This window comes from Sciurus carolinensis, chromosome 16, assembly GCF_902686445.1.
Source record: "Sciurus carolinensis chromosome 16, mSciCar1.2, whole genome shotgun sequence".
Taxonomy (NCBI): domain Eukaryota; kingdom Metazoa; phylum Chordata; class Mammalia; order Rodentia; family Sciuridae; genus Sciurus; species Sciurus carolinensis.
In genome coordinates this window covers 35,703,420-35,729,301 of record NC_062228.1, presented here as the reverse complement: position 1 = coordinate 35,729,301, position 25,882 = coordinate 35,703,420, and the positions used below count along the sequence as shown (strand labels likewise).

Sequence of the window (25,882 nt, the reverse complement as noted above, 5' to 3'; positions counted from 1 at the left end):
AATATAACTGACACCATAAAGATACAAAATAATATTAAGATGCTGTGTAATTAGCTCTCTATTTAAATGTTAAATAATAACATACAGTAGGTAATACATGTTGCTGTATCACTGGTCAGAATTCAAGAACTAGAAAAAAATAAAAAGAAAATATGAAGATGCAAATTATACTTTTTAAGGCTCCAGAATGTTTTCTACTGAAATCAGCATCCATCTACTTTAGTGAGATTCAGAACGATTTTTGTTCAATCACTTAACTTTAATCAAAATAAGCAAAAGTCTCAATATATTAGTTTTCATCATGTGAATGACACTCAAAAGTTTTCATTTAGGATTCTAGCTGAAGGTACTTAAGATGTCCTAAATTTGGGCTCGATTCTCAAAAACCAAAAACTAAAAATTTTGAGTAGTATTGAGTAGTATCAAAGAGATTTTTTCCATTTAATTAAATAGTTCATTCAAAGTTATGTAGTCAGTATTTAAAATGTAACTGGCACTACTCCCTGCTTGAGAGAGAATAATGAACAAAGTACACCAATGGAACACATTCGAGTGATGGTACATGAGAAGAATGCATACTACGTCAGATGGTGATAAATGCTATAAAGAAAAAGAGGGAAAAGGAGTAAGGAGTGCTGAGGGCAGAGCTTACAATTTTAATAGACCAGTAAAGGAAGGCCTCCAGAAAAGGCCATTTTAACAAAACAAGAAGGTAGTGAGGGAGTAAGCCATGAGGAATATTATTTGGAGGACCGCATTCGACATGGAGGGATGAGCAATGGCAAATGCCCTGAAAAGGAACTATCTGAAGAACACCAAACAGGCCAGTGTAGCTAGAGGAGTTACATTAACAAGAAAGGCAAGATGCTTTGGACATATACTCTTTCTTTTATCTCTTCCCTATTTACTGTCAATCTTCTAAAAGGCAGTTAAACAAGGATATGCTGGTATTAGACCTTGTGTCTCTCCAGAGCTTCTCTTCTGCTTGTTATCTTGTTTGGTTTCTAACAGATATCTCCAAGTTAATAGTCCAAAGTAGAACTGTTATTTAATAGAAGTCCAAAATCCTTCTTCCTACTCCTTTTATACCTTATTGAATGGTGCTGCCATCCAGATAGTCATTCAAGAACTATCAAAATCTAGGTCATCTTTGATTTTTCTTTTACTCTTCCAACATTATATCCTTCAACATGTCCTGGTAACTCTGTTTCCATTATACCTAACTAAGACTGCTTCTCTCCATTTCCTGGTAATTGCCCTAGTCCAAGTAATTCATAGTCTTTGCCTAGTTAATTTCAAGTTCTCTTAACTAACCACCTCCAAACTTCCAATTACATTTAGATAAAATTAAAAATCCTCACTTTGGTTCACAAAGTCATAAAAGACATTGCCAAGGGCCAGCTTTCTTATTTTCCTTTGAATATTTTGGCCTCAGAACCTTCCCTTAGGATGTTCTCTCTGCATGGAGCAGCCTCCCCTAAGACCTCCTGTAACAGACGAAAACTCAAATTACTGGTCAAATGTGACCTTCAACTAGCTACCTAAAATAGTCCTTATCAATCTTCTATCACAGGACATTACTTTATTTCCTCAAAATTTTCTACAAATCCCTTACTAATTTGCTTGTTTTTGTCTTTTCTCCCTCAATAGAATTTAAATTCCATGAAAGAGTTTGGTTATATGACAAACATCTAAAACAGGGCTGGTCCAGATAATAGATACTCAAAAATTATTTTTTGAATACAGTAATCAATTCCTTGTACATAGTATAAATCTTTCATTACAGAACAGGAAAAAAACTAAAGGGAAGAAAAACTGATTGGAACACAATTTTAAAGAATAAATACATTAAAAAGAGAATAAGTACATTGAACTCTAACTGAACTGATGTCTATACTACAAAATTCATTCAAAGATGGCAAAAGTATTATATTTCAGATTCCTTGAACCTAATCCCTATCATTTGTCCATATTCCTCATACTAAATTGTCTGCATATATGTTTGATAAATTCTGACTAGTGATAAAAATCACATGGTAGTACATTTAGGAGAGAACATCTGAAACTTCACACATTTTTTGTTTTATTGATGACTCTAACTAGAGTTTAATGTCCTTTTTCTAGCAAAAGCGATAATAAAAAATGATAAGTGAACTTAACAAAAGAACAACTTTCAACTATAATAAATAAAAGTCCATTATTAATTTATGACTTTGGAATAAAAAGCAACCTTAAATGACTCACATAAGACCAAATCCAGAAAGCATACCATCCAGAACTTTCTCCTATATAGTTTATTTTAGATATAATTTATAATTTATTTTAGATATAATTATCACTCATCTATTTGAAGGTATTTGATTTTTGAAATTATTTTGTGAGAGAGAATATGAACATTTGGATCCAATTAACATACAGACTAAATATAAAATTTAAATCTTAGTACATGGATATTTGATTCACTTTTACTTCTAGATCAAGATATTAAGGCCTGGCCCACACACGACGGAGGCCATTGCAGAGCACGCCCGGCCTCCACACTGAGGTCAGTCACCAAAACGGAGCCTGCTTGCCTGACCCCTACTGCTGAGGGACACTGCACTTGCCTATGTGCTGACTCAGTGCACCCTTTGTGGGGCTCCCCAGCTTCCTTGGAGGCTGGTGCAGGCATTTTGAATTATTCCTGAGGGCGTGGCCAACATCATCAGAAGGTTGGCTCCCTTTCTGAGAATCAAATGCAGTCTATAAAAAATAACTTAAAGTACAAAAAAAAAAAAAAGAAGTATGACTAAGTTACACTCATACATTGCTGGTGGAAATGCAAATTAGTGCAGCCACTCTGGAAAGCAGTGTGGAGATTCCTTAGAAAGTTTGGAATGGAACCACCATTTGACCCAGTTATCCCACTCCTTGGCCTATACCCAGAGGACTTAAAATCAGCATACAGCCACATCTATGTTCATAGCTGCTCAATTCCCAATAACCAGATTGTGGAACCAACCTAGATGCTCTTCATTTGATTAATGGATAAGGAAACTGTGGCATATATATATACAGTGGAATATTACTGAGCCATAAAGAATAATAAAATTATGGCATTTGCAGGTAAATGGATGAAATTGAAGAATATCACGATAAGTGAGAGAAGCCAATCTCAAATAACTGAAGGAGGAATCATCTCGCTGATAAGTGGATGATGATACACAATGGGGAGGTGTGAGGGAGGCAAGAATGGAGGAAGGAGGGACTGCACAGAGGGAAAAGAGGGGTGGGGGGGAGGAAAAAATAACAGAATGAATCAAACACCATTACCATACGTAAATGTATGATTACACAAATGGTATGCCTCTACTTCATGTACAACCAGAGAAACAAGTTGTACCCCATTTGTTTACAATAAAAAAAATGAAAAAAAAAAACTGATAGTAATATCAACAAAAATACAACTAAAACAGTAAGGTGTGTTATCATCCTTGTAATAGTTCATGATCAGCACTAGCAATTAGTTTTTTTTCTATTTGTCAAAAATGAATCTAGATGTTGGCATTGTAGTGATAGGACTTGGCTAGCATGAGTGAGGCATTCCTTAGGTTTGATCTTCACCACATAAAAATGAATAAATAATAAAAAATAGAGGTATTATGTCCATACACAACTAAAAATTATTTAAAAAAATAAATCTCAAGTTCCATTTTATGAAAATGACAAATCTTCTTTTAACTCAATATGATTTTATTATGGACCAGGAAATTAACCCTCAGATTATGATTATTACATGGTATCAGAAGGTAGTTACAATGGGAACTTGTTCAGGTTTTGCTTCTAGTTGGGGGGTTTTCTATTTTTTAAAATTTAACTTTTTATTTTTTTTATTTGTTCTGTTTTAGATATACATGGTAGTAGAGTGTGTTTTGACATATAATACATACATGGAACAAAACTTATTCCAACTAGGGCCCTATTCTTTTGGTTGTACATGATGCCGAGTTACCCTGGTCATGTATTCAAATAAAAGGATAGTAAAATTATGTCAAAAAAATATTAAGAAACGATTTGTGAAGATTGTTACTGAATATACCTTTAATTTAAAATAAAGGGAGTATAATTGCTACAAAGTGGTGTTTTGAAGTAAACATTTCAGTTCTACCATGGTTAATTTGAAATTAACATCTAAATTTGTACCAGACAATATAAAGACTTCATAACATAACTTCATTGATTATTTATTGTGCTATGCACGACTGAATCAGATTTGCTCTCAACCATCAATGACAATGCCTTTAAGTCATTTCATATTTTCCAATACGTTAATAACTTAAGATGACAATTTTTTTCATTTTCATTAGCTCCATTGTTCATCACAGGACTGTTTACAGATCTGATTGACAAATATGAGTCTGCAATATCATGCCTGGCACTTTTCCGTGGAAAAGAAAGTATCAGGTCTTACGATGATCTGATACATATGAGTTAGCATCAGAATTGATTATATAAATTTAAACATTATGGGATTTCAAATAATCTAATCTATAGAAAATATAAAGTTTGATTTTCCTTAAATTTGGAAGTTTTAAAAATTGATTTCTACTATATCTGGGATTGCATACCTTAAAAAACATGAACACATATTTTCTCCACGTTTGGGTCTATGTATTTTTTTAACAGGAAAATGTACCTTACTTTTGTTGATTTTTTTTGTCTTATATAATTTAAGAAAAACGACTTATTTAAAGAAATTTTGGAATTTGATATTCTGAGCCTAATATTTTGTGTAAAGGGATGACACAGTATAGTAAGACACAAACACGTCTCCTTGAAGATACACACTCCTTAATGACGGCTTAGCTAAAAGAAAGCATTTATGGGTTGTTGATCTTCCAAGCATGAAGTTAGGGCCTAGCATTTTGTCTAGGAGCCCATAAAAGCTCCTATTTATTGGGTGACTTCTATGGCTCAAGGACTGCTCTGATTTCTGTAAATGGTAACTTTTGTGATACTGAGGGTCTGCTAAACTGTAAATCCAAAGGCATTTTCTTGGTCATCCTCTTGCATTGCATTTTAGTATCTGTCCATGGTTTCTGACTACCTCTTTAGCATTCCTTTTTTACTACCCTTAGCCCTCTGTTCTCCTCTTATTTTATATTTCCTTTTTTGGAGGGCTCATCCAGGTCTTGACCTCTGGGCTCTCGGAGGATTCTCCAACCTGCTTTGGTTTTACTCAATTTAGGCTGGCTACATGTTCCTCCAGCTCTATTGTCTTATCAGCATGATGAACGCAATGACTATCTTAACATCTGATCTAGCAGGCTCCCCTGATTCACCTGTCTTTATGAATGGTATCATAATTCTCTTAGTCATTCAGGCAGTGTTTTCTTTTTTACCCTCTTTTGCATCCAACCAATCAGCAAATTAATTAATTCACTCTTTGTTAAGTTTCTTATGCCTGTCAGTCCATTTATTGATGTAGTTGTGGTTCCAGCTCTCACCGCCACCTTCCCTGACCTGTTTCCTGACTGGTTTCCATTCCTAGGAAATACAGTACTGTAAAACTTAACCTGACTCTCTTGAAATAAGGTGACTCTGGCACCTCAGAGATTCTAATAATCTTCTCTGAACTCTAATTTCATATCCAAGAAACGTTACTTTGTGTGTATCCCACCAGATCAAAAGATTCTATTCAACATTTTTCCTGAAGTTAATAAAAAAGATTATTAACAAAGAGCTGTTTGAAATTGTTCTACTACTTCTCATTACTTCTACAGAATAAAATCGACGTTTGTTCACCTGCTACTCACCTGAAAATCCAATGTGTCCAGAGTTCATTTGTATCTTTTTACATTTTTACAGAAACTCTATTCAAGTCAAACTGTTTTATTCAGTATTTACTAACCATGGCATTTCACATCTTTATAAATTTTTAGCCTTAGAGATGTTTTCAAGTCTAGTCCAAAATTATTTGATGAGGTTTCCTACCTTTTCTCAGTCTAGAATTGTCTATATTCCTACATACCTAGATTGAACTTTTTCTGTGGCATTAATTTCAAAATTAACAATGAAACAGTCATTTTTTCTTCCTATATAGTGGCAGTTATGTATTTTTTTCCTTCTTTTTTATTTTTATTTTTGATCCTGGGGATTGAACCCAGGGGTCTTTTACAACTGAGCTACATCCCCAACCCTATTTATTTTTTATTTTGAGACACAGTCTTGCTAGGTTGCTTAGGGCCTCACTCAGTTGCTGAGGCTGACCTCTAATTTGAGATCCTTCTGCCTCAGCTTCTTGAATTTATTTTTTTACGTATTTGTCTTTTATCTTTCCAACTAGACTATAAATTTTTTGAGAGCTTATTTGGAGGTTCTAGCGGGGGAGCACAGCTAGTTGTATGCTCTTGACTGAAAAATTATCCTCCCGTATCAGGGAAGGTTGTCCTCTTTGACCAAACACACAGCTTTGGGAGGAACATACAAGGAGTGATGACGGAGGAAGGGGACACCTGCCTAGCCAGCCAGATCAGTCAAATTAACCCTGGTAATCAATGGGGTGACAGATGTTGCAGGTAGATCGCCCTCATATCCTAGATTACAAATTTCTTAGAGGCAAGGACCTAAACTTAAAAATCTCAACTATCTTGCATGGTATTCAGTACAATATTTAAAGTATAATAGAAGTCCACTTTTTGTAATCTTACTTGTGGGAGCTGATGACCCCATCAAACTGCACAACTTTTTCTAAAGGAGTTGTTAATGTAAATAAGAAGATAGGATCAATTTTGCATGAACTTAGAAATTCTCTGATAAAAATTCTAACAATACTTAAAAAGTTACAGAGTAATAAACATCTATTTTGGTTTTTTTATTACCATTGTGGACTATTACTCTTCTGTAACTTACTACTTCACAACTAAATTAATCTAGCAACAGAAAATAGGGAAAAAGAGGGAGTAAGATAACCCACTATTTGTGGATCTTCCCTTTTTTTCCTTTTAAAGACAACTTGAATCATTCTTTGAATGGAAATACTTGTAATACTCTTCTTTGATCCAGACTTCTTCCTATCATTTATTCAAACGTGAATTTCTGAAATCATGTTGACTTCTTGGCTGTCAGTCACTTCCCTCATCTTGTTTCAAAAGGAATGAGTAGAGTAGAAAATGAAGGGTAGAATGCAATTCACAGATGTATTCAAATGTATACTTTTCGTAGGAAAATGCGTATTTCAATAAATTAATATTCATAACTTTATTCAATGCCATCTGCTTTTTTGAACTAATTAGTAGTCTTTTTGGCAATATCCGAAAAGGTAAAAAGGTATTGTCAAATAGTTATTAAAGGTTTGTTGATACATTAATAAAAGTTATTGATAAACTAAAGTTATTGAAAATAGAGAAATATTTATTTTTTTTTTACTTTGACTATATCCTATGTTCTACATGTCTTAGGACTAACATATAAATGTCCACATTTATGATTAGCAAAACATAAAAAATTTAAATTAAACCTACTCATAATTTTTGTTAAAAGCAGAACACTTTATGGTATAAAACACAATCATAATACATATAAGTTTAATTTGGAGGTTTTTAACCAGGTTGGGGGGGGGGCAGGAGGTCTGTGAAATTCCAGAGAATCATATAGTATATATATGCGTTTTATTTTTTCCTAAAGGATCACATACCATGTTATTAATATAGCTAACCAAATCAATCAGTAAATTTCAAAAATAATAGTTCCATGCATTCTATTACTTGACTATTTTCAATAAAAACCATAAACCAGGTACCAGAAATTTACTCCGAACTAAAATAATACTCAATGTAGTAAAACCAATACATCACATCATTTTCATCATATGGAAATATCCACTATAAGACTTTGTCAAACTTCCTGCTCTAGTCACCTTGGACTATATTTCCATGACACTGAACAGCAAATTGATTCAATCAATTGAGTAGCAGCAACAAAAGATACGTAAATCCAATGAAAAGACTAAAATTTCTTATACTGTTCCTACAAGCTTTACTCATACTACGTTATTCACAATACCCTCAGATGTGGATACCATTGTCATTCCCATAAGTAAGGAAACTGAGGTCTCTGGAGACGGTGACATGTCATTAACTTTTGAGGAACAGACCGAGGTCTTTGTTAGCAGACTGAAGAAACATCAGGATGGAAATGAGTTTGGGACACTTTTAAGGTGGTGGTCATGTAGATGGCTGTCCCATTTAATATAAAAGACCTTTTATAGTAACCCTAACAAATGATGAAAGGAGTCATATGTTTTAGAAGTTCCCAATCAATATGAAGTTGATTAACTGTATAGAATCTTATGAAAACTGAAATTCTTAATAGATATTGTTATTCCTTGGAATTAAGATGTAAATAACAGTGTTTTTAAATATTTAAGTTTTAAGCGTTTATGTTAACTTAATTTTGTTTCATATTATGGATACACAGGTTGAATATCCATAAACTGAAAATCTGAAATGCTCCAAAATCTGAACTTTTTGAGTGAAAACATGATGCCACAAGTAGAAAATTCCACGCATGAACTCATGTCATGGGTTGGCATCAAAATGCAGGCACGATATTTATAGTCTATAATATTACTTCTAGGTTATGTATATGAGGTATATATGAAACAGAAATGAATTTTATTTTCACTTCGGTCCCCTTCCCAAGATGTCATTATGCGTGTACAACTATTCCAAAATACGAAAAAATCTAAAATCTGAAACACTCCTTGTCCTGGGCATTTGGGATAATTTCCATATACTCAATGTGTATATGGAAATTCATAATTACTATTTCTAATTATAGTAATTTCTAATTACTATTTAGAAAAGCTTCAGTACCTGTTCTTATTTTGCATGTTATTCCTATGAAGAGGATTAAGTTCAAACTATTTTAAAAACATGTAAGCCATAAATTTCTCTTTATTAAGGAAGTAATCATAAGCCATATAATACTAGAACAGGTATCTTTTAAATCTACAATAGTTCTGAAAACACTGAAGTTATTTGCTACTATAGGAAACAACATGACTAGGTCAAAAAGAGAAGGAAAGGCAAAACAATCTTACCAAAGTCTGCAAATGCTGACTGTCCAACTACCACCATATTTTGAGGTATTGTAAATACACTATGGACAGAAAAGTTTCCACCCTGTGAAAGTCAGAAAATTTTGAATTAGACCATCATAATACAATCCATTTGTCAAGTGTGAAGCAAAGCATCTTAAATTAAAGCAGGGAAAAAAGTTAAGACTTCTGTCATATTACATTAAAATCAACCAATCTCCTGTCCACTTTAATAATTTTTTATTATGAAACAAAAGAAACCATTATAAGTTAAAGAAAGTATGAATCTGGATTACTTTTTTTTTTTGCTGTCAATTCTGGTATAATATCCTTTACCAAATCATCATAATTTCAAACATCAGTGTATTCTAATTTCAAGTACTGTGGAAGGTTAAAAATATATATAAGTACAAAACTAGTTTCTAATTTGAAAGAGCTTAGACTCCAGTTAGGAGACAGGATGTAAGTCAGAAAGAATTTCTAAAGGTAGCATAGTGGCAGAAGTAAACAGCAAAGACACTAAATTTTAGATTTCATAGTAAGAAAATTCTGTTGGGTATATTTAAGAAAAGTTCTTCAGATGAGAGAAGAATTCTATTGATCTTTAAAGGGCCAATCCATAATCAACTCAAGCATATGTAATAATGAAAAGTATATGTAATAATGAAAACCTGACATTGTACTAAGCTGAGCCGCCTATAGTAAACAGAACTCACTAAAGAACTTTTGTTTCAATTACTCTTTCCAAAATGAAATGGCACACACCTGACTTCCAAAAATAAATGCCTTAAAAAACTGTTTCCTTGACTGGGGTTGTGGCTCAGTGGTAGAGCGCTTGCCTAGCATTGTGAGGCACTGGGTTTTATTTTCAGCACCACATAAAAAAATAAAATAAATAGAATAAAGGTATTTTGTTCATCTACATCTAAAAATATTAAACAAACATACCAAAAAAAAAAACCCTGTCTCCTTTCCCTTCTATAATTTTAATTACTACATAAGAAAAATAAAACGAAACACTGAATTTGGAATTCTAACCTCTCAGTTTTTTCCCTCTCTTTAGGTACTGGGATTTATCACTGAGCTACATGGTCAGCCTTTTTACTTTCAAATTTTGAGACAGGGTCTCAAAAAGTTGAAGAGGCTGGCCTCAAACTTGCAATCCTCCAGCCTCAGCCTTCTGAGTGGCTTGAGTGCCAAAGTGCCTGGCTAAGCTCTCAATTTTATAAAGAGCTTTCTTATCACTAAAAATCTCCATTCACTGATACACTGACTCTGATTTCTAAATATCATATACAGGATATCTATATATTTGAAAGATTTTCCTTCTTTGTTCCTCTAAGGATACTATAAATCTGAAAGTCAGTTTGTTAAGAAATCATTTCTGACCTTTACAGAGAAAGGTACTGGTATAATGAAAACATGAAAATCAAATGATTGAGCAGCAGGAGAAAGATTTGTCCTGTGCAGGCAATTTTCTAATTATTTTAACACTTCATTATCCATACACAGAAACATGTTTACCCACTTTTATGTAAATATCTACTATACTTTAAAAACAATTTTTTTGTAGACATTTTGTTTACATAGGTATAGTAAACTTCAAGTTTCCCCTCCAGCCCTTTCTGGAACCTAAAACCATATTAGAGATACTGTGTTAAAGTTGCCAAATTTCTTACTGAAGTATAAGTGCTTTTGCATTTTAGAAAATCACAGCATTGGGTATTAAGTGGATACAATATTTCTTGAAAGGCTGAAAACAACTCTCTTAAAAATTATCCTCATATGAGATATGAATATAAATTTGATATACTGATAAGTAAATGAATTACACCAGTGAAGGTCTCTGAAAATTTAAATATATACTCATGATTCATTTCTATTGAGAAAAACTGACAATTCCCAAGTAACAGCCCCCCATGTCTAACATACCATATTCAAATTGAGCATCAATAAAAGAAAAATATTTCTAATTAATGGAGAAAGAGAATACATACTTGCCAAAGTTAAGTATATGCACAACACATTATATATTTGACATAGTTGAGGAAAAGACAATAATTCAATTTAGATGAATTTCCTATCATAACCACTTTTTCTTCATTCCACTTGCCAGTGAAAACCTATATGACTAATTCCATTGAGATTAGTGTCAATTACATATTTATTATTTGATGAATTGATTTAATAAACTGCTTCATCCATATATTATTGCCCTCATTAGATAACATTTCAAAGTGGAGCATGACTATACTTATTTTCAAAGATGAAGCTGCCATAGCTATTTAATGTAGGAAGACAAACATGGGGTCAAAATACTCTTTTTCTTTCTGAACCTATATTGAAAATACAATAGAATGGTGGAAAGAGCATTAGACTGAGTTTAGATGATATGGTTTCCAGTCTTGCTTTCATTGATAAGTTGCAATAATGCTCTGGGACAGTTATTTACTAATCTGGGTTTTGTTTCCTCATTGTCAGAATGGGATACATATGCTGTCTATTTGCAGGGCTCTGGAGAGGGCCAAATGAACAACAGAAAATGAAGTGTTCTACAAAATATAATTTATCACATGTGCGGAAGTTATTTTTATAATAGCAGTCCTGTGCTTATGATCTGACAGAATTTTTTTCATGGACTCATCTGCCCTGTATTCTGCTTCACTCTTTGCTATGGTGTTCTTACTGGCCTTTACTGCTTTTCTGCAATCCAACATTTGGTCAACTCACTAGGACTAGGGGAATCTCCTGAAGGTATATTCTTATTTTTTTTTTTGTCTATTTGGTTTCTGAAATTACTGTACAACTTTAGAAGTTTTAGAGACATATTTCCTAGTTCAATTCCCAGTTTCACTCTTTGTTAGACTTGAGGCCTGATAACATTCATTCTTTTCTACGTATCAGTTGACTTAACTCCTCAACGTATTTTTGCAAGTTTCCTCCCTACCCACTATTGGGATGAATGAGATTATTCACATGAAGTGTCTATCACATAGGATGCATTTAGTTAACATAAACTGATATTAGTAGTGGGAAACTAGTAACAATGTGACTCTGCTACCACAACTGAAGAAGTTAGTCCATTGCTGTTGATAAAGAGGACTGTCTGCCATTTTCTGCTTGCATTGCAACCATAAGTGCTATGGTGTACCATGTTGATGACTGTCAAAGTTCTGGCCTGAATATTTATTATTAAAACTGCTAGATTCATAATAGTAAAAAATGATCAGGAAGCAAAGTGTATTAATGACTATGTATCCCTATCTTTATTCATTTTTTTGATTTATTGTACACAACTTTTCATTTCTCTGGTTGTACATGAAGTAGAGTCACACCATTCATGTAATCATACATGTACAAAGGGTAATTAATGATGTTTGTCTCTTTCCTTCTACCCACTCCCTTCCCTCTACATAATCCAACGTTCCTGCATTCTTCCCCCAGCTCCTGCAGCCCCTGGTTATGTATCAGCATTCACTTATCAGAGAAAACATTTGGCCTTTGTTTTTTTCTTTTTTTTTTTATGACTGGCTTATTTCACTTAGCACGATATTCTCCAACTCCATCCATTTACCTGCAAATGCCATAAAGCAGTGGTTCTCAAATGGGATGATTTTTACCTCCCAAAGAAACATTTGATAATGTCTGCAGATATGTTTTATTGTCACAACTGGGGGATGCAATTAGCATCTAGTAAGTAGAGGCCAGGGATACTACTAGATAACCTATAATACACAGGCCACATTTCCATGAAAAAGTAGCAATATTGTCAAAGTTGAAAAATTCAGACATAAAGGATGCTCTTCTTAATGCTTTTCCTATGACATTTATCTACATTTTTCCTTGAGTTTCATTTTCACGTTTCAAACTACTTATTTAACATATCTGTAATATAAAATTTTTTCCTACCCCAAATTAGACACTTCTTTTTTCTATTTTTATAGGTCATCTGAACAAAACAGAAGTTATCATTGTTATTGGTCATCCTGTCTTCTCCTATCTGCCCTTTCTTCACCATTCCCAACACTTTAATCATTCGCTTCTTTCCCAAGTTATTGTGAATCCCACCTGAGTCATCTTCCTACCTCCAGACACTCCATGGCAACTGAACTGATATGGAGTTGCAAGAATAGCTGAAATAATGAAAGCTCTGTTCATCTTGCTCTCAGTCTTAAATTATTTAATAGTTTCTCAGATTTTTAAAAGATAAAATTACTTAGTTTAGAAGTTTGGCTTTTGCTGTCTTGTCTAAATAGATTTTTCTAATCTTACCTTCCAATATATCTTTCATATTCAGGCCCAAACCAGTTGCTTGTTCCTCTCTGAATGTATCCTGTATTTCCTGTGCACTTCCTTGCCTATCTCTCCCTCTTTCTTTCTTATTTCCATCACTAAAATCCTACTCAGTTGTACTAGCCATTTAAATGCCATGTCTTTCTTGAAGCCTTCACTGATAATCCTTGGTAGTTCAGTGGGACATACCTTCTCTCTCCTATAGCATGAGGTTTGTACTCTCACACCAGTCATCCATATTCATGTCTCATAAGCTCTCTTCACTTCTGTATCTTCCAGAGCACTACCATGTGGCTTTGTACACAACTGACACTCTACAAGAGACTTCTTACAGCTCTTACACTTCTACTAACCAATATAGTTTTATAGGTCTTGAGTTCTTTTTGGTCAAATGGTATGTTGTTATATAGAGTTTGACAAGTTTCTCATTAAAAACAATCATATGAGATCTCTACTGACTTGATTATTGTTAATAGGGGTACTGACATACATTCTCTCTTTGACCAAACCTTTGAAAGGTTCCTCTGAGATCTATCCTCAGCCCAAACTTAGCCCTGTAAACTTCAATTTTAGCAAGGATGCTGCTAAGTTTGTTTAGTTACAATACCCCAGTTAAAGTCTAATCACTCTGATCTACTTTCAGCTAGAATTCTGTTAGGCGAGTTTAGTAAAGAATTATGTTACTCTCTTAGTAAATTGTAATCCCTGCTTCTTGGCTATAGTCTTTTTTTTTTTTTTTTTTGTATTTGTAAATTCAAAACCCCATTATAAGTAGTCCTCTTAAATAAAATCTCCCTCTCCATCTTCAAAAAGCATGTGAACATTTTTTTTCCTTAAAATTACTCACTGACTCAGCCACTTTACAGAAAGAACAATTCTTAGTCCCAGTTTTCCAAACAGTCAATTTATTAATTTTCTTTACAAGCATTATTAAGGGAAAAAAGATTCCATTAATCTATTCACTTCATGAAGATTGTTTTCCTAATGAGTTGCTTTACTTGATTACTTTTAAGATGAGTCTAGGCTGAAAGGACATGAGATATTTAAAAGTGCTTCATAATTTTATATTCTACTTATTCTACTTATTTATATTGAGGCTTCCCTTCCTCCCCAATACAAATTAATTAAACACATTTGTCACTTTTATAATACCTCAAGATTCATTTGAGGCAGAAATGAAAGGTCATCTGCAAACAGGTGTCCCCCAGCAGGAGTCTCAATGTATATAAACCATGAAGAATATAACAGAAACACAAATATAAACACATTTTTAAAAAGTCATTTATAGAATAAAGATAAACCTCTTTGGTTTAGATGTCTTTCTTACTTTTCCTTTCCATGTTTAAAATTAAAAAAGGATCAGTTAACATAGTTTAGAAGCAGTTAGAAGTTCTGATTTTGTCTAAATAAATTTGAAATCATCTTAGTTTCTGCCCATGAAGAAATGTGAGTCATGACCAACCCCACTGACCATGTTCTAAGACATGGCTGATGATCAATCTCCTTCCACAGTCTGTGCTTTACCTTTGTCAGAACTGATTATTTTTCATAAGCATTTTCACAACATCTATAAAAGACTATGAGTTTAATTTGGATGGAATAAAAGATAATCAGAATTAGGTGAGAAATCAAGAGATCTAAAACTAAAATTTGATTAGTATTTACTATGTGCTGGGTACTTTACATATACTGTTTTAATTTTCATAAACATTCTGTGAAGCAGTCTTTTCCATATGAGCAAAGTGATGTTTCATACTTGACTAGTATGTGACAAATGTCATTGAGTTAGCCCATTTTTACTGGCCTCAAATCCTGTCTTCTATTATGTAGTCTAAAATTAAATGTTAAGGTTCTGGTGATTTACTCCTCATTTATGAATCTTTAACATAATCTACATCAATCTAAAAATAAAATAAGGCCATCAGTTTGGAATTTTTATTGACAATTTTAAAAAGAGAAAACCTATGGGGAAAGATTTCTTAATCCTACTCAACTTGGCAGTAAGTTTTGTCTGTTGTTCTTATTTCTTTATATAAAGCCTAAAGGCAAGGAGAAAAAATAAGTCTTTTAAAAAGGGTTTTCTTCATAAACCACCATGCTGACAAATTAAATGACAGTAACTTCTTTCAACAGCTGACGGCCTAGCAGGGGTCCTGTTAACATGCACATTAGAGTAGACTGATTGGTTTAATTGGCAGTCATGCCTAAAAACCTGCAGAGGAACTGACGCTGAATGAATCATTTCCTTCAGTAATATTCAGCAGTTTGAATGCAGCAATGCAACCAAAGGCTTTTAAAGTTGTACTATTTATTGTTGAAACCAACCCAACCAAGTGATTACTTTAATTTTATTTTCTAAATTGTGTGCCTTTACTGAAAACCATCATTTAAAAATGCTTCGAAGAAAAGATTTCTTACCAAATTTTCCCATATCTCAAACTCGAAGGTACTAGAGGCAGACAATGTTGTGAGGAATAAATCTGGAAGGAAAATAATAGAAATGTAAATTACTGCAGTCATAATGATATGTGCATTTGAAGGCAGGAACAAATTATTAATGCAATTCTACGTAAACATATTTTAAATTATATTTTAGTAAGTTTGATTCCCTAAAGAAAAAAGAAAAGAAAGAAAGTGAGAATGAGAGAGAGAGAGGGAGGGAGGGAGAGAAAGAGATAATAATGACCTTGTACTGGTACAATTAAGGAAAATACATTTAAAAGGGGATTTTGGTAGTCCTTCAAAATACTTTTTATTTTAAAAACAATTATTAGTAGTGTTGTGTGGGGATGCTGGATATCTAACACAGGGCCTCAATGCTAGGCAAGTATTCTATCACTGAACTACATCCTTAGCCCCACTAAAATAAATACTTTTAAATAGACTTTTCTCTTTGTAAGGTGAAATTCTGATCATAATCACATTTTACATTTCTATCCTAAAGGCAACACTTGTCTATAAGTCATAGGCAGGTTTCAGCAACATTTTAAATAAGCATTTCAGCATCCATAAACATTAGCACTCATGTTAAATGAGTATTAATTTGTTTCAAATTTTGAGTATTAGAAAAATTGTCTTCATGAATTCCAAATAAAGAAAGTATGAGAGCTGGGGTTGTGCTTCAGTGGCAGACCATTGCCTAGCATGTCTGAGGCCCTGGGTTTGATTTTTAGCACCACATAAAAATAAACAAAGAAAGGCATTTCTGTCCATCTACAATTACAAAAAAATTTTTTTAAAAATAAAGAAAGTATGATTTATTGGAAAGTTTAAAAATTTACATAAAACATCTTTAAAAAACAATAGGTTGACAGTCAAATCAAATATTCTTTTAATGCAAAGGCCAGTTATTCTCTATATCCTAGAATTGTCATTTAGTATAATGTTTGCATAATGGCAATTTTACTTAGTGATCATTAAAGGGTTTAAACTTATGAGGTGACTCATAGGACTATTACAGTGACATTACTTTTATTTTTTGCTTTAAAAAGTAGAAATTATTCATAGTAATGTGAAGACCATGACTATTTCAAAGGTATTTTCCTCACATTAAGTATGCCTAGAAAACTCATTCACATTTTAATGTTTTTGGTAAATGTTTCATACAAATTTATGAAGCTAATTTATGTAATTATAATAATGAAGACTTTCACAGAATCCCCAGAAAGCTAAGTAATTTGTTCGCTTTTATAATTAGTAAAAATCAAAAACTCACAATTCCACGGGCAATCATTCTTATGTCCAATATCAAATATCTCTGCATTCATTTCCACTACACTGGATAAGCTTTGCCTCTGGATATAGAATCATAGTCTTATGAAGATGATGGGTTTTGTCACTGTCACACATGTACTCCAAAAGAAATGTTTACATCCTTACTAATCTGGGAAAATCTCTTAATACAATCTGAGACTTGTGCGATGATATACCTATGACCAGTCTCTTCTCATTGTAAAATCCTCCCCATTGCCTTTAAAATGATTTAAAAGCAAAGGAGCAAATTATATCTCTTATTTTCTTTTCTTTTTTCTTTCTTTTGTTAAATTCATTTTTATTGTAAACAAATGGGATACATCTTGTTTCTCTGTTTGTACATGAAGTAGAGGCATACCATTTGTGTAATCATACATTTACCCAGGGTAATAGTTTTCGATTCATTCTGTTATTTTTTTCTTCCCCTCCAACCCCTCCCACCCCTCTTTTCCCTATAAACAGTTCCTCCTTCCTCCATTCTTGCCCCCTTCCCACCCCATATATGTGTCATCATCTGCTTATCAGCGAGATCATTTGTCCTTTGGTTTTTTGAGATTGGCTTATCTCACTTTGCATGATATTCTCCAACTGCATCCATTTGCCTGAAGATGCCATAATTTCATTATTCTTTATGGTTGAGTAATATTCCAATGTATGTATATACCACAGTTTCTTTATCCATTCATCAATTGAGGGGCATCTAGGTTCGTTCCACAATCTGGCTATTGTGAATTGAGCAGCTATGAACATTGATGTGGCTGTATCTCTGTAGTGTGCTGATTTTAAGTCCTTTGGGTATAGGCCAAGGAGTGTGATAGCTGAGTCAAATGGTGGTTCCATTCCAAGATTTCTAAGGAATCTCCACACTGCTTTCCAGAGTGGCTGCACTAATTTGCAGCCCCACCAGCAATGTATGAGTGTACCTTTTTCCCCACATCCTCTCCAACACCTATTGTTGCTTGTATTCTTGATAATCACCATTCTAATTGGGGTAAGATGGAATCTTAGGGTAGTTTTGATTTGCATTTCTCTTATTACTAAAGATGTTGAACATTTTTCCATATGTTTGTTGATTGCTTGTAGATCTTCTTCTGTGAAGTGTCTGTTCATTTCCGTAGCCCATTTGTTGACTGGCTTATTTGTATTCTTCGTGTAGAGTTTTTTGAGTTGTTATGTATTCTGGAAATTAGTGCTCTATGAAGTATGAGTGACAAAGATTTTCTCCCACTCTGTAGGCTCTCTCTTCACATTGCTGATAGTTTCCCTTGCTGAGAGAAAGCTATTTAGTTTGAATCTATCCCAGTTATTGATTCTTGCTTTTATTTCTTGTGCTATGGGAGTCCTGTTAAGGAAGTCTGATCCTGTGCTGACATGATGAAAATTTGGACCTCCTTTTTCTTCTATAAGATGCAGGGTCTCTGGTCTGATTTCGAGGTCCTTGATCCATTGTGAGTTGATTTTTGTGCAGGGTGAGAGATAGGGGTTTAGTTTCATTCTGTTGCATTTGGATTTCCAGTTTTCCCAGCACCATTTGTTGAGCAGGCTATCTTTTCTCCACTGCATATTTTTGGCCCCTTTGTCTAGTATGAGAAAATTATATTTATTTGGGTTTGTTTCCATGTCCTCTATTCTGTACCATTGATCTGCCTCTCTATTTTGGTGCCAATACCATGCTGTTTTTGTTACTATTGCTTTGTAGTATAGTTGAAGTTCTGGCATTGCGATACCCCCTGCTTCACTCTTCCTGCTAAGGATTGCTTTAGCAATTCTGGGTGTCTTGTTCTTCCAGATGAATTTCATAATTGCTTGCTCTATTTCTGGAAAGTACATCATTGGAATTTTAATTGGAATTGCATTGAATCTGTATAGCACTTTTGGTAGTATGGTCATTTTGACAATATTAGTTCTGCCTATCCAAGAACATGGGAGATCTTTCCATCTTCTAAGGTTTTCTTTAATCTCTTTCTTTAGTGTTCTGTAGTTCTCATGGTAGAGGTCTTTCACCTCTTTTGTTAGATTGATTCCCAAGTATTTTAATTTTTTCAAAGCTATTGTAAATAGGGTAGATTTCCTAACTTCTCTTTCTCAAGATTCATCACTTATGTATAAAAATGCATTGGATTTTCTGGTTCCTCTAAATATATAATCATGTCATCAGCAAATAGGGATAGTTTGAGTTCTTCTTTTCCTATTCATATCCCTTTAATTTCTTTGTTCTGTCTAATTGCTCTGGCTAGAGTTTCAAGGACAATGTTGAATAGAAGTGGTGAAAGAGGGCATCCCTGCCTTGTTCCAGTTTTTAGGGGGAACGCTTTCAGTTTTTCACCATTTAGAATGATATTGGCCTGGGCTTAGTATAGATGGCCTTTTCAATGTTAAGGAATGTTCCCACTATCCCCATTTTTTCTAGTGTTTTGAGCATGAAGGGATGCTGTATTTTATCAAATACTTTTTCTGCATCTATCGAAATAATTATGTGATTCTTGACTTTAAGTCTATTGATATGGTGAATTATATTTATTGATTTCCAGATGTTGAACCAACCTTGCATCCCTGGGATAAAACCCACTTGATCATGGGGCACTATCTTTTGAATGTATTTTTGTATGCAATTTGTTAAGATTTTGTTGAGAATTTTTGTGTCGATATTCATTAAGGATATTGGTCTGAAATTTTCTTTCCTCGATGTGTCTCTGTCTGGTTTAGGTATCAGGGTGATATTGGCTTCACAGAATAAGTTTGGAAGGGTTCCCTCCTGTTCTACTACATGAAGTACTTTGAGGAGTATTGGAACGAGCTCTTTTTTAAAGGTTTGTAGAACTCGCCTGAGAACCCATCTGGTCCCAGACTTTTCTTTTTGGTAAACTTTTGATGACTTCTTGTATTTCATTACTTGAAATTGATCTATTTAAATTGTGTATGTGGTCCTGGTTCAATTTAGGTAATTCATATGTGTCTAGAAACCTGTTGATGTCTATGAGATTTTCTATTTTGTTGGAGTATAGATTTTCAAAATAGCTTCTAATTGTGTTTTGTATTTCTATCGTGTCTGTTGTGATATTTCCTTGTTCATACTGACTGTTAGTAATTTGGGTTTTCTCTCTTCTTCTGTTTGTTAGTGTGGCTAAGGGTTTATCAATTTTGTTTATTTTATCAAAGAACTAATTATTTAGTTTGTCAATTGTTTTGATTGTTTCTTTTTGTTTCAATTTCGTTGATTTCAGCTCTGATTTTAACTATTTCCTGTCTTCTACTACTTTTGGTGTTGCTGTGTTCTTCTTTTTCTGGGGCTTTGAGCCGTAGTGTTAGGTCCCTTATTTGTTGATTTTTTTCTTCTTTTATTGAATGCACTCCATGAAATAAATTTTCCTCTAAGTACTGCTTTCATAGTGTCCCAGAGATTTTTATATGTTGTTTCTTTGTTCTCATTTACCTCTAAGAATTTTTAAATTTTCTTCCTGATGTCTTCTGTTATCCATTCATCATATAATAGCATATTATTTAATCTCCATGTGTTGGAGTAGCTTCTGTTTTTTATTCTGTCATTTATTTCTAATTTCAATCCATTATGATCTGATAGAATACAAGGTATTATCTCTATGTTCTTGTATTTGCTAACAGTTGCTTTGTGGCATAATACATGGTCTATTTTAGAGAAGGATCCATGTGCTGCTGAGAAGAAAGTGTATTCACTCTTTGTTGGATGGTATATTCTATAAATGTCCATTAAGTCTAAATTATTGATTGTGCTATTGAGATCTATGGTTTCTTTGTTCAATTTTTGTTTGGAGGATCTGACCAGTGGTGAGAGAGGTGTGTTAAAATCATCTAGTATTATTGTGTTGTGGTCTATTTGATTTCTGGAATTGAGAAGGATTTGTTTGACGAACATGGATGAGCCAATGTTTGGGGCATAGATATTTATGATTGTTATGTCTTGCCGATTTATACTTCCCTTAAGCAGTATGAAATGTCCTTTATCTGTTCTGACTAACTTTGGCTTGAAGTCCACATTATCTGATATGAGGATGGAGACTCCAGCTTTCTTGCTGTGTCCATGTGCATGGTATGTTTTCCCCCATCCTTTCACCTTTAGTCTGTGGGTATCTCTATGAGATGAGTCTCTTGCAGGCAGCATATTGTTAGATCTTTCTTTTTAATCCAATCTGCCCGTCTATGTCTTTTGATTGATGAGTTCAGGCAATTAACATTCAGGGTTATTATTGAGATATGATTTGTATTCCAGGTCATTTGGCTCATTTTTTTTTTTTCCTTGACATGAGTTGATTTCTCCTTTATTTGGTTGTTCTTTTAGGGTAGTTCCTCCCTTTGCTGATTTACATTATTGTTTTTCTTCTCTTCTTCATGGAATATTTTGCTAAGAATGTTATGTAATGCCAGCTTACTTTTTGTAAATTCTTTTAGCTTTTGTTTATCATGGAAGGATTTTATTTTGTTGTCAAATCTGAAGGTAAGTTTTGCTGGGTATAAGATTCTTCGTTGGCATCCATTTTCTTTCAGAGCTTGAAAAATGTTATTCTAGGCTGTTCTAGCTTTTAGGGTCTGGATTTAAAAATCTGCTGATATCCATATTGGTTTCCCCCTGAATGTAATTTGGATTTTTTCTTTTGTCGCCTTTAAAATCCTGTCTTTATTTTGTATGTTAGATATTTTCATTATGATGTGCTTTGGTGTGGGTCTATTGTAATTTTGTGTATTTGGAGTCCTATAAGCCTCTTGTACTTGATTTTCCATTTCATTCTTCAGATTTGGGAAGTTTTCTGATATTATTTCATTGAATAGATAGTTCATTCCTTGGTTTGTTTCTCTAAGTCTTCCTCGATCCCAATAATTCTTAAGTTTGGCCTGTTCATGATATCCTATAGTTTGTAGATTCTGTTCATCTTTTCTTACCGTCTTCTCTGTTTGGTCAACTTTGTTTTCAAGAGTAAATATTTTGTCTCAATATTTGAGGTTCTGTCTTCCAGGTGTTCTATCCTATTGGTTATGCTTTCTATGGAGTTTTTAATTTGGTTTATTGCTCCCTTCATTTCAAGGATTTCTGTTTGGTTCTTTTTGAATATCTCTAACTCTTTATTGAAATGATCTTTTGCTTCCTGTATTTGCTCTTATAACTGTCGACTGGTGCGATCATTCAGTGCCTCCATTTGCTCTGTCATCTCCTCATTTGCTTCCCTGACAGTTTTGATTATGTACATTCTGAACTCTCTTTCTGACATTTCTTCTGCTATGCTGTCATTGGATTTTATTGCTATACCATCTAGGTTTGTTTGGGACATTTTCTTCCCTTGTTTTCTCACATTGTTCAGGTATCTACCCCTCTACTAGTGAAATTCTGGGATATTGCAGATTTCCTCTATTGACTAATATTTTCTCTGTAGATTTCCAGTAACTCACCTCTTAGCCTTCAGTAGCCTGAATTCTTGGAGGAACTTGATAATGTGGTGCTCCACTAGGAAGCTGGCCTTCTAGGGGTGGTAGCCTTCAGGTGGGGTATATTCCCCAGTGGCTCTCAGTTGGTCCCGAGTCTCTCAATACCTCCTCTTCTTGGCTCCTGGGTCTTGTCAAAGGTCCTCTATCCTCCTGTAGGTGTCTCAGGAAGGGAGTCGCCCTTCCAATGATGATGGCCACGCCCTCAGCAGTAATTCAAAATGCCTACACCAATCTATAAAGAAGCCTCTGAATAGCTCCATGATGGCGACAAACCTGGGCGTGGTGCTGGGGTGGGGTTGTTCAGTGATGGCGTATATCTTTGGCCTGGTGGTTGGGCGGGTTGGCTACCCGTCACCCAGCTCCGCAAAGCAGGCAAGTTGGGTATCCACCTGCTACCTCCATGATGCAAGTGGCCTGACTCATCCACCAGCTCACTCTGCGACTGCAACCAACCAGTGAAGGCACCAACCTAGGTGCAGGGGTCAGGCGGGGTCGCTCAGTTATGATGTCTGTCCTTGGCCTGCTGGTTGGGTGGGTTAGCTGGCCACCGCCTACCTCCACGATGTAGGTGGCCTGGCTCACCTGCCCGCTCGCTCCGCGACTGCCTATCTCACTTATTTTCTTCAGCACTAGGGCAAGCCCTTTACCTGTTTGTCAGTTGAAGGTCATGTTATCAATGTTTCCAGGCACATTTCCTGCTATTCCTCTACAAGAAGACTGTATTTCAAATAGAAGAAAGTTATCAGTAGATTTTATCATATTCTTTCACAAATATTTGCCTCTGTAAATGACCTTCCTTTTTTCCATACTGCCCCTCTACCTCATAGTCATGTGGTAAAAATTAATTATTCAATATTGGCTTAAGTGTCCCCTTCTTTCTGAAGACCTAAACTCTCCCTAGATATATCTCCATTGTTATTCCACTGTGATGCCTCCCATTCACAGTGATAGTTACTACAATGTATTATGACATTTTAGCTTCACATTTGTCCTTCTGGAGTTTCTTGAGGCTATGAGTTTTGTTTAATTGATTTTTTATGTGTTTGTGGTTCCTCTGTGCTTAGAAATAGTATGTGTTCAACTGAATACTGAATAACTAAGGGATGCAATATTATATATATGTTATGGGTCATATGAATTTGCTTGGACTTTCTAAAAATGTTGTATTGTATCTGTAAATAGAAAGTCTTGTGAAAACAAGAGCCCTGTCTTAAAAATTTTCATTAAAAATAAGTATGACTAAGGAACACTTATACATTGCTGGTGGGGATGCAAATTAGTGCAGCCACTCTCAAAAGCAGTGTGGAGATTCCTCAGAAAACTTGGAATGGAACCACCATGTGACCCAGCTATCACACTCCTCGGCCTATACCCAAAGGACTTAAAATCAGCATACTACAGAGATACAGCCACAACAATGTTCATAGTTGCTCAATTCACAATAGCCAGATTGTGGAACCAACCTAGATGTCCTTCAATTGATGAATGGATAAAGAAACTGTGGTATATATATATATATATATATATATATATATATATATATACATATATATATACACACACACACACAATGGAATATAACTTAGCTATAAATAATGAAATTATGGCATTTGCAGGCAAATGGATGAAATTGGAGCATATCATGCTAAGTGAGATAAGCCAATCTCAAAAAAACCAAAGGACGAATGATCTCGCTGATAAGCAGATGATGACATATAATGGGGGGAGGGAGGGGTTAGGGTTAGGGTTAGGTTTAGGGTTGGGGTTAAGGAGGGTGTCAAGAATGGAGGAAGGAAGGACTGTATAGAGGGAAAAGAGGGGTGGGGGGGTGGGGGGGAAGGAAAAAAAATAACAGAATGAATCAAACAACATTACCCATGTAAATTTATGATTACACAAATGGTATGCCTTGACTCCATGTACAGAGAAACAACATGTATCCCATTTGTTTACAATAAAAAAAATATTTAAAAAATGGCTATTATCAAGAACACAAACAATAATAGATGTTGGTGTGGATGTGGGGGAAAAGGTATACTTTTACATTGCTGGTGGAGCTGCAAATTGGTGCAGCCACTCTGGAAAGTAGTGTGGAGAACCTCAGAAAACTTGGAATAGATCCCCTTTTGACCCAGTTATCCCACTCCTTGGTTTAGACCCGAAGGACTTAAAATTAGCATACTACAGTAACACAGCCACATCAATGTTCATAGCAGCTCAGTTCACAAGAGTTAGATTGTGGAACCAACCTAGATGCCCTTCAACAGATGAATGGATAAAGCAACTGTGGTATATATACACAATGGAATATGATTCAGCCATAAAGAATAATAATATTATGGCATTTGCAAATAAATGGATGGAATTGTAGAATATCATGCTAAGTGAAATAAGCCAATCCCCAAAAACCAAAGGCTGAATGTTTCTCCTGATAAGTGGAAAATGATATATAATGGGGGTTGTGGGGGGGAGTGAGAGAAGAATGGAGGAACTTTAGATTATGTAGACTTTAGATTATGACAGGCAGGGGGGATGTGAAAAATGGTGGAAAGAGACAAGACATCATTACCCTGTGTACATGTATGATTACATGAATGGTAGGACTCTACATCATGTACAACCATAGAAATGAAATGATGTACCCATTTGTGTACAATGAATCAAATGCAGTCTATAAAAAATAACTTAAAATACAAAAAAAAAAGAAGTATGACTAAGTTACACTCATACATTGCTGGTGGAAATGCAAATTAGTGCAGCCACTCTGGAAAGCAGTGTGGAGATTCCTTAGAAAGCTTGGAATGGAACCACCATTTGACCCAGTTATCCCACTCCTTGGCCTATACCCAAAGGACTTAAAATCAGCATATTACAGAGATATAGCCACATCATAGTTCATAGCTGCTCAATTCACAATAGCCAGATTGTGGAACCAACCTAGATGTCCTTCAATTGATGAATGGATAAAGAAACTGTGATATATATATATATATATACAATGGAGTATTACTCAGCTATAAAGAATAATGAAATTATGGCATTTGCAGGCAAATGGATGAAATTGGAGAATATCATGCTAAGTGAGATAAGCCAATCTCAAAAAACCAAAGGACGAATGATCTTGCTGATAAGCAGATGATGACACATAATGGGGGTGGGATGGGGCAAGAATGGAGGAAAAGAGGGACTGTATAGAGGGAAAAGAGGGGTGGGAGGTGTGGGGGGAAGGAAAAAATAACAGAATGAATCAAACATCATTACCCTATGTAAATGTATGATTACGCAAATGGTATGCTGTTATTC

At 34.5% G+C, this 25,882-nt stretch overlaps 1 protein-coding gene across 2 annotated transcripts in view; it reads right to left on the bottom strand.

The window, feature by feature from the left end:
- Itfg1 (integrin alpha FG-GAP repeat containing 1) overlaps positions 1–25,882 on the bottom strand; it is a 259,553-nt gene that overhangs the window by 146,734 nt on the left and 86,937 nt on the right. For both annotated transcript variants that reach the window (XM_047528280.1, XM_047528281.1), the window contains 2 exons: positions 15,791–15,852; positions 9,083–9,164 (listed from right to left, as the gene is read on the bottom strand). In XM_047528280.1, coding sequence (XP_047384236.1) covers positions 9,083–9,164; positions 15,791–15,852 — 144 coding nt within the window. The remainder of the gene's footprint in view (positions 1–9,082; positions 9,165–15,790; positions 15,853–25,882) is intronic.